Source organism: Caenorhabditis elegans, chromosome X, assembly GCF_000002985.6.
Source record: "Caenorhabditis elegans chromosome X".
Taxonomy (NCBI): domain Eukaryota; kingdom Metazoa; phylum Nematoda; class Chromadorea; order Rhabditida; family Rhabditidae; genus Caenorhabditis; species Caenorhabditis elegans.
Genome location: NC_003284.9, coordinates 10071462 through 10084266, shown reverse-complemented (window position 1 = coordinate 10084266; position 12805 = coordinate 10071462). Strand labels below are relative to the sequence as shown.

Below are 12805 nucleotides of genomic sequence, written 5' to 3'. Positions count from 1 at the left end.
CACGTGTCTTTGATATTATCAAAGAGTGTTCTTTAATGATGGACGCGGAATATGTTATGTACTTCACTATCTGTGGGTCAGTTTTGGTCAAGACTCGTTATCTGTGTAGCTTATTATTGAATGGAGGCAAGTGTTTATCAGTCATTAAATGAGGTCAATGTAGGCAAAGGCAACTGTACTTTGCTTAAAGGTGGCCAATCGTACCGGGACGTAATTTGGAGCAATGGGCATTGACTCACGATGTCGAAAAAAGCAGCACATGACCACAACGTGTTTATCACTTTGCAAACGGACAGTTGGCAAGAATTTGTACCCATGCGAGAGAGTAAAGTACACAATATTTTATGTAGAATTAAGAAATTGGATATGACAACAGCGGCTAGATAAAAGAAGACTAGAAAAAATTTCTCGGGTGAATTAGTGGAACTGATTTGGCGCCGAAAAGAAAAAAATAGTTTTATTCATCAGCAGTTGTCTCTACAGAGTGTTTTCCGACAAAGAGATAGAAAAATCAAAAAAAATTGTTATTCTCAAGTTAAATATTAGAATAGACATTCTGCGCTACGCCAAACACTACCTGACTGAAAAACAGTTGTACCACAAATGAAAAAAAGTGATAGGTAATGCAAGGGAGAGAGAGAAAAAACAACCGACCATTCAGCGTTCGAAAATGGCGTAGAAATGACCGATGGGCCATCAATAGTGAGCGAGCAAAATAACAACTGTTTTTGGCGCATTCCAAAAAGTGAAAGATGGCGGTTCAGATAAGGTCAAACGAGAGACTCGAGAGGAACGCACACCAATCGAGAGACGCAGGCTGTTAGAAATGCGCCATTGGTCGTTGCGCAACGATGGTGCGGCACACAGTTTCCTTAAAAACTAGAGAGCGTATTCCAGTGGAGAGACGCAGATTATCTCAAAATCGGCGTTCGAGAATTAAAAAAAATATGTGCGGACAATGAAAAGATTCGGTAGCTAAATGAATCCAAATACAGTTAAAGTTGTTTCAGATGAAATCCATAAAAATATATTTAGTTTGCGGTGTTTGTATCAGAGAAACAAGATAATTTGTTTTCCAAAAACTGTTTGCAGGAATTAGAAATTTGTCAAACTTTGAAGACTAAAAATAACAGAGTGGTATACTTTATCTCAATGAAAATATTTGTCTTCTTTTTTAGTATCAGTTTGAACAAGAGATATTTACAAAAATCTTGTATTGAGAAGAGAATGAGAACAAAATTTCGCGGAATCAATTCGTTCAAAAAGACGTCGGTGATATTTAAGATGAAAGGAATCAAGGCAAATCAAAGATTATTTGGGATGGATGAACTTAAACATAATTGAAAAACAATCAATTAAAAAAGAGACAATGATTAGAAAGGGAAATTGCAAACTTTGTAGTTTTTGGTTCAAAATGAAGAAGTATTTCCTCTATTTGTAAAGCTTTCATTTAGCTCTTCAACTCCTCAACTCTTCAACTTCGAATCAACTTTAGAGATTCAAATTGGAAGGTTATTGGAAAGTGAATGGAGTAGCGCCAGTGATAAACTATTTATTTAAAGATTTGTATTCTAACTTTGTGAATTCGGAACATTTAAAAAAAAAAGATCCAAATGATTTGAAAATGTGGCAGTTTGTCAAAACGTTGACTGAGAATTTTCAAAAATTTAACCTTGAAGTGAGCCTCTTAAATATTTATATGTCTATTCAAAATAAATTATTAGTAGCGCATTTCCACCTTTAACTTGGTAACACAAGATAAAGGCTGAGTAATTGGACAAACGGCTCATTCGACAGTATATAAAGTATATACATACATGCAATACCAAGTTTCCGACAGTTATTAAATGTCTAAAATTACAAACTTTGACTACACGGTCTTTAATGTCAAACAAAGTCTATAAAAATAAATGTTATTGCTACAAAAAGACTTAATAACTCAAAAAAAAATTTAAAAACGAAAAAAAAAAGATTGCAAATTAGCAAACTTGAATTTGTATCTTGAAATTAGTGAAACAAAAAAGTGAGTGCAAGACCAATTGATGTACACGACTGATATAAAAATACGGTGCGTCATAAATACTGAACTATTGCAAAACTCTGAATGTTGACGGAAACATAAATAGAGATTCAATTAACAAATGCTCGATTCTAAATCAAAGTGCTAGGTTATATCCGTCGTTTAGAGTCCTCTATGCGCGGCTTATTGGACCGAAGAGAGAAAACATTAAAAATAACACTTTGCAGAATACTCTTATCCTTTCTTTTTTCTTTCTCATTGAGCAATTGGTGAATAGATGAACTGCCAAAATGACACGGCACAGAGAAAGAGGTTAACCGAATGTTCTTCTTTGTTTTTAATCCTGACGACTTTTGGTTCTGCAGTTTAAGTTTTATTTTACTGCATTTTTGTATTTTCTTTCGGAGATTTTTTTGAATTAAAACATGTTTTATCGAAAAAGGTGAGGAAAAATGTGTTTTTAAATTGAAAAAAAATACCGTCACAAATATCAGAAGTATCACACTAAGGATATGAAAAATCAATAATCACAAACACCCAAATTGGTTTTATAGTTTCGAAATGATCTCGGTTATTTCCCGAAGTTGGAAATTCCTCTGAAATACGTCACAATCAACTTTTGCATTTGTTATTGATGCTTAAAAGGTCACGGAAAAGAAGTATTCAACGTTGAAACAATATCAGTTTATACGATTTATTTCAGTAGAAGAAAATGTTATGGCCTTCTCAAAAATACACAACTAACGATATATCAATTAAACTTTTATATTTTTTCTAATCATTATTTACTGAAAAGAACACATAAAACATGATCTGCAACGAAACTTGTTTCAAAATTAGGCTCGGAGAGACGAGACCTATGCAAATGAGGGCATAGAGTCAAGAAAAGGAAAAGCTATTTGAACGACACTGATGTAGTCAAGAAACGCATGAATATTTCAAAGGTAATGCGTAGGATTAAGTAGGCATTTGGAGAAAACTTCCTTTAAACGATGCAAAGAGAAAAAGGATTAGTCAAAAATAAAAGATGGTTTTATTTTTGAGTTTTGCTCTCCATAAAATATTTTTTAAAAAACGTTTTGAAAAAGTTACAACAACAAAAAAAGAAACACAAGCAGAAAATGAACTTTACCAATACACTTAGCTGTGAAATATAAACGTTGTTTAAAAGGTTTCAAACTTCACGGATCTTTTTTCACTCACACCTCCTCACCGCTTGCACACTCACACACATATGGAGCCTGTGTGAATTGGACCAAATTCGATTAACCTCTTCTAGCTTATCCATTCTCTACTACTCCCACTAAAAAGCTTAGCATTTTTGCCCGGCAGGCATGCGACACGCTTTTTCAAGCAATCATGAAACAATGTAAGATGTTATGAAACAAATAGGTGCCGGAACATAAGAAAAACTAGACAAAAAACAAGCAGGTGAGGTGAATGTTTGACGAGAAAACAAAATATGGCAGCCGATTGAATGTGATAAGGAGATCGTAGTCTGATGACAATAACATATGTGACGTGAACTTTTTTTTTTGGAAAAAGAATAATGAAGTATAAATAGAAAAAAATAATTAATACAACCGTTTGATCTTCTGATTTCAAAGGTTGTTCAAAAGTAGATCGCTTCATTTTGTTTTCTGATCATGATAACTGATAAAAAGGAAATTAGATGTGTTTTCCGAAACTTGCTTTTGTCACTAGGGTCGCATTTTGATAAGTATTATATTTGGAAATTATTTTTCCTCAATGCTAAAAATCTTTTTCTCTTGCATACAATAATCTCACTGACTCTCCGAAGTAATACATACTGAAAAAGTAAATATACATCACATGCATTATATCCGAAATGTTTGTTTAATTAGTGACTTTGATGAATGACTTTAAAAAGTTCAGTATAAACATGTTGAATACTTTTGCGATTTAAAAAAAAACATTTTCGGTTATGAGAAGAAGAATGGAATGTTTAAAATTTAAATTGCCATTTCTTTGAGTTTGGGTTCAAAAAATCACTATAATACTGATCTTTGCTGAAATTAGAATACTTCTTATTGAATTTGATTCCTGTGTATTTAAAAAAAAAGAAGTGTAAACTATATTCAAATCAAAACACGAAAATCTCTAAAAGTCAATTTTGTTTGAGCAATCTAAATATCCGTTCTCTGACCAAAGAATAAAAGAGGAGATCTGACACACACACAAAAATGTTGAACAAAAAGAGGGCCTGCATTTTTCGAGCAACAATGCTTTGCATGCTTTTGGTGAAGGAGGAAAGTTGAATGAGGACCCAGAAAAATATGAGAAGAAACGTTTCGCGTCGAGAGTATTTGCGATTTTTATCCAATATTGAATAGCCCGTGGACATTCATTTCGAGTAGGTTATTGGTATTTTTGCGCGAGCATTTATTTATTTCCCAAATTAAGAGTCACTATGAACTTGACATTTCAAAACAATTTAAAGACAAATATTTTTAACAGTTGCTAGCCGATTAGTATAGACAGGTTAACAAAGAAACGTGTAAAACTAAACAACAAATCTAACCAAATGGCAAATAAACGTACGGATTGGAAGAACAGCGATCAAACAACAGTTAAAATTTGTTTAGAGCGTGAGAAAAATGACAAAAGATTTACGAAACATCCGTATTTTTGATTCCTTCCTCGCATTTCATTCAGTTTTCAATTCTAAAAAAAGTCGCTAATGAGAAAAATGGCTGGGTGGCGGACAGAGCCTCTCCGCCCGTAGCAAGAACACAACAAAATCGATGCGATGCAGCAGCTTTCAATATGCATTCCGCTCGCGCTCTCTTTTGCCGTTTGGGCCTGGCGGATAGCCGCCCGGACACAACGGCCGTCTACTTGGGGCCGAATCCGTTGGCCGCTTAGACAACTGTTGCTTTACATACGTCACGTTGAATTTTGGACGGAGGTTGCTGTTGTTCCCTCATAATTCTTTCGAAACATGTGAAAAAGTTTTTTTTTAATTTCGTTCAAGTAATATCAGGGGAAAATATTTAAAAAAAATTGTTTTCAAGTTTAAACCAGATATTATGAATATTTTCTGATTTTTTATTTTTACAATTGAATTTAAATTTATCGCGGTTTTTCATGAATATTTCTTTAAAAATGTTACCTACTGAAACAATTTGGTTTTGGAAACATTACTAATTGATCAAAAAAAGAAATAAATAACAAATTGACTGCGCATTCTTTGTATCACTGACTTCCAAACTTTCTTGCAGAAAAAAATGATTGCAATCACTCTTAAGTGAAAAATAATAAAATTTCCGAGAAAGCAGTTGCCCCCGAGAATATTTTCGCTAGCTTTTTTTTCTGTTCCACTTTACACACTGTTTTGAAAAAAGATAGATACAAAAGAGTGAGAATTGACCTGCTCGGTCTGTGTGGAGGGAAATCTATTTCAATATCTATGACAAGTTGTATGTTTCCAACAGAAATATTATGTTTTCAGTCTGTAAGCAGGCGCTCTTGATTATTTGAAGACTGGTAAAGCAAATCTTTCACTTGAAATCATAAGTATAGAAAACAATAAGAATTTAAAGTCCAGTGCAATTTAGTAGACTGACAAAAAACAATTAAATTTCTTGTTGAATGTTATTCAGGAACAAAAACAAAGATTGTATGCATGCTGATGAGTTTATTGAAAAAGTAAAATTTAATGACGACGGGCCACGAAGACAGCAGATCTTGGTGGACAGGCACAATAGGCGGCATCGTGTCCTGGTCCTCCTGGGGCTCCTGGAGTTCCTGGGTGTCCATCGGATCCCTTGTTTCCTGGGGTTCCTGGGTTTCCAGCTGGTCCAGCTGGTCCTGGAGTTCCAGCGGATCCGTTGTTTCCTGGTCCTCCGGCTGGTCCGGCTGGTCCGGCCTTTCCTGGGGCTCCTGGAGCTCCAGCGGATCCCTTTCCGCGTTGTCCGTCCTTTCCTGGACGTCCTGGCTGTCCTGGCCCTCCGGCGGCTCCTGGAGCTCCATTGTTTCCCTTGGATCCTGGTTGTCCTGGAGCTCCTGGGTGTCCAGCAGATCCTGGCTGTCCTGGGCGTCCATCTGGTCCCTTTGGTCCTGCTGGTCCAGCTGATCCAGCAGGTCCGGCTGGTCCTGGAGCACACTTGATGCAGTCGGATGGGGCAGTTGGGCAGTTGATTGGAGCAAAGGTTGTGGTGCTGTCTTGTCCCTTTGGTCCTGGGGCTCCTGGGGTTCCTGAAAATAATTACAATGAAGTTACGTATTAATGAAGTAACGGTTCTTACCTGGTTGTCCAGCTGGTCCTGGTGGTCCTGGTGGTCCTGGTGGGCAAGTAGGCTTAGTTGGCTCGCATTGGCACCAAGCTGGAAGTCCGGAGAAGGTTTGACGCTTTTGGCGGAAGACAGAGTTGAATGGGTTGACACGTGGCTTGGTTGGTGGTGTGACAAGAATTTGGATGTCCATCATCTCGGTCCAAGCAGAATCAGTCTCAACACGGAACACATTAACTCCATCGAGAACCTCAGCGTGAATCTCATCAATTGTTGCATAAAGAGATGGGACCACAACGAGGCAGGCAACAATGGCGAGGGTAGAGAAGGCCGAAGCGACAGACACAAGAAGTTTCTCCTCAAACATCTTCAGTTTGGTGTGGCTATTGAGTTCTTTCCTGTTGCTTTTATACCAATTCATTTGCAAAAATGGAGGCGTGGTCTAGGTGTAGGTAAGTAGACGTAGAAGGAACTGCCAACATAAAAAACATAGGTGGTCGGGCACGGAGGTCATGAGAAGAAGGAAGTACACATGTGCTAGGCCAAGAGATTAAGTTAGGCAATGAGATGACGGTCAGCGCAGGTATAGAAGACAGAAAAAACCGTTCTAATCAAGCAACCACTTCACATTATGTAATAGTAATGGTATCACAAATAACACATTTACGATGCTGTAGGTACTAAAAAGAGACAAAATTAACGAAAAATTGTGTTCTGTTAAGTTAGTGATTGTAAATCACTTGCTCAATCAAATGTGGGCGAAGGTGGACGAAAACTGATTTTCCCTGGAAATAAGTTGCTAATTTTAAGACCGCTACGAAAATAATATAAAACAGTAGGCTTATGGTTTTACCGAAACTAATAATTTCCTATCATGAACTTTTTGGAAAAATATAAAGTATGAAGTTTTTCTGTCAGTATTACAAGGTTGCTACGATTGTATCTACTCAACTCAACTTGAAGTATCGCGATGACCTATTTTGTCAGAGATGTTTTAGAAAATATATGGTTTGGTGAATAACAACTCTCCAGCAAATACGAAGCGGATAAGGAGTGTTCTAAAATCTTTTTCTGCAATTACATGTAATAAAACAATTAGAAATTGATAACTTTGGTAGACTAATTTTTACTTGCCTGGGCTATTTCAATGTGCACTATATATGTACGTTATACTAAATTTTTTGAATTTTTCTATTTTTCTATTAGCATATCAAAATATTTTACAAATATTTCGTTTCTATCAATCGAGATGTTCCATAATCTAGATTATGAACATTTTCAAAATCATATTTTGCCTAATTAGTTTGATACTCTTGATTATATTATAAAACTTCCTAATATGTTCTATCCCACAAGACAGAATATTTGAAATCCGGTTTGTTCATTATCTCTTACCATCAACAACAATCATTTAGGCTTGAGACATGTTAGTAACCTTGGATTGAAGTCGTCGTTGATGGAAATGGAAAATACAAAACCGACCGAACCCAATACTTCCTGGTTTTTTGTGTTGTGCCCCGTTGAATTTCTTCTGCCGAACACGGCAAATCTCAAGGACGTTATCAAATGGACAGTGATGGTGGCCAAATTGCAATGGGTTTGGCACTTCCTTCTTTGTTCTTTTTTTTGGAAGGATCAAAATAAGAAACGTTTTATTATGAAGCAGTATTGGTTTTCTATCGCAACAGCTGAATTGTATTAGTGACAAGATATTTGAAGATGACAAAATGAAAAGAAAATTTGAAAAAAAATGAACAATGAAAAATAAAACAACAAATTAACAATATTCAACGTCCAGGTGCAATAACCCTTCTGAATACAGAGATCGCCTTGTCCTTCATTTTGACACCCTCATCCCCATAACTGTGCCAATTCACGTTATAAGGATCATATGTTGATGGAGGAAGATATCCACCGGAAAGTGCTCTATGGTATCCACCAGAGCCTCCTGAAATCGAAACTGGATGTTGAGAACTAGAAGAATTATAGAGAAATACCATGAATATCGAGTCCTTGAAGCATTTGTAATGTGCCAGTAGGATTTAAATTGTAGTGATCTGAAAAATGATCAAAATTTATTAGAAACCGTTTAATGTTTCATTAAATATAACGGTTTATGTAGTAACTTTCACATTAGACGGTGAATTTTATTTTTCAAGAACAAAATTATAGGGTTTCGAAGGAAAAAATTTATCAGAACCTGAAATCGCCGCAAAATGTTTTAAAACTTTGAAATATAACAAACTATTTGCATTTCTTACCTTGCAAGGTCGCAGGTGCTTGTTTCTTAAAGTTGGAATATGTCAACGCTTCAAGTTTGTCCTTGCTTTTCAAATTTCCATATTTATCAAAAATTGGTTCGGGTCTTGGGAAATTTTCTGGTTTCAAGTCTTTCTTCTCTTCATTGTCCATAATTGGTACTCCGGTTATTGTACTGATAACTTCTCCGGATCCTTCAATTTCTTCTCCTGATCCAGAACCTTCCACATCCTCAGCTTGCATTAGCTCTTCTTTTTTAATTTCTTCAGTTTCCTGCTCAATTTTCCTTGCGTGAGGCTCTTTGCCTGTCGCCTGTAACCTTGCTCGAATTTCTCTAAGAAGAGCATCGACTGCCTTAGGGTCAAATAAATAAGCATCTGTAGATGATAAATAACAAACGGTAATGAGAAGAATAGAATACAGTGCAATCTTCATAGTTTCGCATACCTTCTGGATTCTGGATGCGCCCTTTTATAAGCGCGCAATTGGGTTTTTGCCGTTTCAGACAAAAAACTTATCAAATGCTTGTTTGATTGCCATCGGCAAGTATTATCATGCATTCGAGACTTACGCAAGACAAAAAAGTGCACGGCTAACAGGATTGTTACGTTAGCGCAGGAAGAGAAAGATTGTCTTTGTCTATGCAGTTCGCATTCTATTTATCACAATGATCGTCTTGTACACTGTTACGTTATACGATTCCCTTTTTCGACATTATATGGAAATGACTACTTTTTCATTAGGTTCTCGCAGACGCTTGTTCAACAATTGACATCGGTACGGCATCTGGATGATACGAAAAAGTGTTTCTGGATTCCAAATCCTGGATCACAGATGATATGATTTGTTTATCATTTCAGTTTTTCCCACACCCCAGTTGCTGACGACGTATGGTTTCAACGTTCCGCTCAGCGTTTGTTTCATTGCGGTTTGTATGGTCAAATAAAGTTTCATTTTATATTCGTGGTCACAATGGTTAAAATAGAAAAATTAACAGATAGTTCCAGAGGATTTTAGATTATACTTCGAATATTAAACTTCAGCAATCAGAGTGTTTTGTTCTCCATAATTTATCAAATGTTTATTTTTTTAGTTAGATCTTAATTTTCAGATTCTAAATTGCATTATTGAGTAATGTCCGAGTTTTTTACAAATGTGCATGTTTATTTATATGTATTTGTGTTTCCATTCATAGCGGTTCAATTAGCTTGTTTCCCAGAATAACCAGGAAATGACCAAAAATCGATGTTGCCACCACAAATTGTCTGACCTCTCCTAGTATCAGAGAGAAAGAGACCAACACAACAAGAGTGCTTGCCACAGACGGAGAGATTAGAGAAACTCACAAACGAGACAGTATTGAAGAGAGCAGGCCACACTGTGCCTTTTTATTATCTCTACCAGCACAATACACCTTTTGCGTTCTAAAACTTTATTTGTTTGAGATTAATTTGCGAACTATGGTAGAGTTTGTAAATGACCCAAATTTTAAAGATTTAGTGGTTGACACCACAATTGACAATAGAAATGACGAGGAGGTAATTGAATTTTGAACATTTCACTCTGAAACTTATTTGTATTCAGCCAATGACAATTCGCAATTTCACAGAACTGATGATTCAGTTTTATAAGCTTGGCTGGATGCGTGGAAGTGGTGGAGCAATGGGATGCATTTCCGGAAGTGAGTTGATGATATCCCCGTCGGCACTTCAAAAAGAGCGTATCCGAGAGTGAGTTTTTACAAAACTCAATTAGTTCCGTTGTTGAACATTAATTTTTTTGTTTGTAGGCAGGACGTGTTTGTTTACAATATGAAGGATAAAACTGAGGTTCAACGACCGCCTAACAAAAGGATCACTGTTTCATCGTGCTCAGTGCTCTTCTCGCTGATTATGAAAGAGACTGGTCAGTTTTTTGAGAATTGAGTGGGTTAGCAGTTTTTAAACGGTAATTTGATACTTTTGCAGGATGTCTAGAGTCACAAATGTTGATGAAGATTTTACAGTTGAACAAATAACGCTCAATCAAAAAAACTCATTTTTGAGATTGAAAAATTAAATAATTGATGTTTTACGAACTTCGAATTACCTTTAGTTGGAAAATTTTGCTAGAAGTGAGAAAAAAATAAGTAGTGTTTAGTGAGAATATTTAGTCGCTAAATATGAAATTGATTATACTTTTTGATTTTTAATAGTGTTCAAAAATTCAAGAATACACGTCTTCAGTGGTAAAACCAAAAGATAAAACAATTGACTTTTATGTAATGCATATCTTAACGTGAATTATTTTTTACATAATTTTCTTTGTTTTTCACATAAAATCTGAATCTGTATATCAAAGCCACATTACTTCGACAACTAAATGTTTACCAATAAAATAACCTTTATAAGCTATTTCAATTGATGAACTTGGCTCTTTTTTGAACAAATTATTTTGCAAAAAATTTGATAACTTTAGAATCTTTTTTATTTTCAGGAAGCGAATGCGTAATTCATACTCACTCAAAATGTGCCAACCTCATTACGCAACTCATCAAATCCAACGTTTTCGAAATTTCCCATCAGGAATATATTAAAGGGATATACGATCCATTTTCCGGAAAAGCTCTCAAATACTCCGACACTTTGACCATTCCTATCATAGACAATATGCCGAGTGAAAGCCAACTTTTGGTATGTGCAATCAATAGATCACCAATGCAACCAGATTGCTTTATCAATATTGCACTTTTTCAGGAACCAATAAGAGGTGTTCTCGAGAACTATCCCCAAGCAATTGCAGTGCTCGTCAGGAATCACGGACTTTTTGTGTGGGGCCCGACTTGGGAATCAACGAAGATCATGTGAGTTGTATGATGAAAATGTGTGATTTCAAAGGACCAAAAATTATTGTTCAGGACGGAGTGCATCGATTATCTGTTGGAGTTGAGTATTGAGATGCTCAAAAACAATATTCCGTTGGTAAACGAAGAAGCGTTTGAAAAGGAAGATAATTTATCAGACAAAATGAGAACTTTAATGTTTGGTGATATGGCACCTGTTTGAGTTTGAAAAAATTAAAAATTCGAGATTAACAATTCTCGCTTAAGTAATTTATGGCTAAGTTTTTGTGAAATAGAACTTAGAATGTTCGAAGACCATTCATGCTCGGATTTTATTGAGATTACTTCGAAACTATAATTATTTTTCATTTGATTTCGAAATTTCAGTTATTGACCTATTAGCTGAAAAAAATAATATTTAGATATTTGACAAATCAAACAATTCGTTTTTTTTAAAGAAAAGACAGTTGAGTTTTGAATGTTCCGTTAGAAATTTCCAGAGACATTTTGTTGTTATATTGAAATTTTCAATGTTCATATTCTGAACGCCATTTATCCAACAGCATTTGTGATCATGTTTATATCTTACGGTTCGTTTTATTTTGTGATAGATTTATATCTTGTCAAAGTTTCACTCGCGTTTATTGTTTATTAAAAGATTTATTAGAAGATTCCCTGCCAAAATACAAATAAATTATTCCTATATTACCATGGTTTCTGTTGTGAAGAGATAAATCAGATAGTAAAGAGATAAAATGACGTGGAGTCAATTACTGAACACCCCCAACCAAGATCTTCAATGGGTTGCGATGCTAAGAGACCAAGCTTAAAGACACGCAGACACTTTGACAAAAAGCGATTTCTCAGCCGAGGGGCCTCGAGCTCCAGTTAGTGCTCCCGCAGAGGAGCGCTTTCGCCTCTCATTCTTATGATCCCTCCGACCTATTGATTGTAATGCAGCTTGGTTGTGGTACCTTCCGCCTAGACTATTGGTCACGTTATTTTTCCACTTTTTTAATACGTCCTGATAGTTTTTTTTTGTAGACTTTGTGATGTAGGCTTTTTTGGAGATAGAAGCGACACACTTTATCTGCGATGTTTTGTTGTCAATTGTTTCGACTCTCTCTCAAAATATGTGTGAATCATCCAAGATCATAGTTTCCTTTCAATTCTCGATTCAACGTTATTTCTTCGTTGTAGTTTTTATTCATCATATTTTATCATTGTATCATCCTATGTCTCTGCCGACATTCTAAAAAAAGGTTTAAAATTGCACAAAAGGTCTAAGAATTGCCATGAAGCAACCCGAAATAGACATAGACACATTTGTCAAACAAGTGTTTTGCTTAGCACACATTGAAATAGTTAGCAGAAAACGGACGCGTAAAAATTAACTGAACGAAAAACTTGTTACTGGCCGACCCGACGTGAACTGCAAACAAATGAGCACGG

At 35.7% G+C, this 12805-nt stretch overlaps 3 protein-coding genes and 2 non-coding genes across 5 annotated transcripts; 2 read left to right on the top strand and 3 right to left on the bottom strand.

The window, feature by feature from the left end:
• Positions 1-254: 254 nt before the first annotated feature.
• Positions 255-336, top strand: W07E11.7. Its single transcript, NR_071916.1, has one exon. It is a non-coding gene; the product is annotated as an Unclassified non-coding RNA W07E11.7 (non-coding RNA).
• Positions 337-3220: 2884 nt separating this feature from the next.
• On the bottom strand, positions 3221-3495 carry ZC373.8. Its single transcript, NR_071915.1, has one exon. It is a non-coding gene; the product is annotated as an Unclassified non-coding RNA ZC373.8 (non-coding RNA).
• Positions 3496-5538: 2043 nt separating this feature from the next.
• col-176 (Nematode cuticle collagen N-terminal domain-containing protein) lies at positions 5539-6670 on the bottom strand. The gene is made up of 2 exons (NM_077291.7): positions 6289-6670; positions 5539-6238 (listed from the first exon to the last, which is right to left on the bottom strand). The coding sequence occupies exons 1-2, from the start codon at positions 6638-6640 to the stop codon at positions 5697-5699; spliced, it is 894 nt and encodes a 297-aa protein (NP_509692.1). The 5' UTR covers positions 6641-6670; the 3' UTR covers positions 5539-5696.
• Positions 6671-7909: 1239 nt separating this feature from the next.
• On the bottom strand, positions 7910-9113 carry dao-4. The gene is made up of 3 exons (NM_077290.9): positions 8535-9113; positions 8271-8330; positions 7910-8221 (listed from the first exon to the last, which is right to left on the bottom strand). Exons 1-3 carry the CDS (start codon positions 8965-8967, stop codon positions 8061-8063), a joined length of 654 nt encoding a protein of 217 aa, NP_509691.1. The 5' UTR covers positions 8968-9113; the 3' UTR covers positions 7910-8060.
• Positions 9114-9875: 762 nt separating this feature from the next.
• ZC373.5 (putative methylthioribulose-1-phosphate dehydratase) lies at positions 9876-12058 on the top strand. Its single transcript, NM_077289.7, has 6 exons — positions 9876-10070; positions 10117-10262; positions 10322-10437; positions 11008-11204; positions 11268-11374; positions 11429-12058. The coding sequence occupies exons 1-6, from the start codon at positions 9993-9995 to the stop codon at positions 11574-11576; spliced, it is 792 nt and encodes a 263-aa protein (NP_509690.2). The 5' UTR covers positions 9876-9992; the 3' UTR covers positions 11577-12058.
• The last annotated feature ends 747 nt before the right edge of the window (positions 12059-12805 follow it).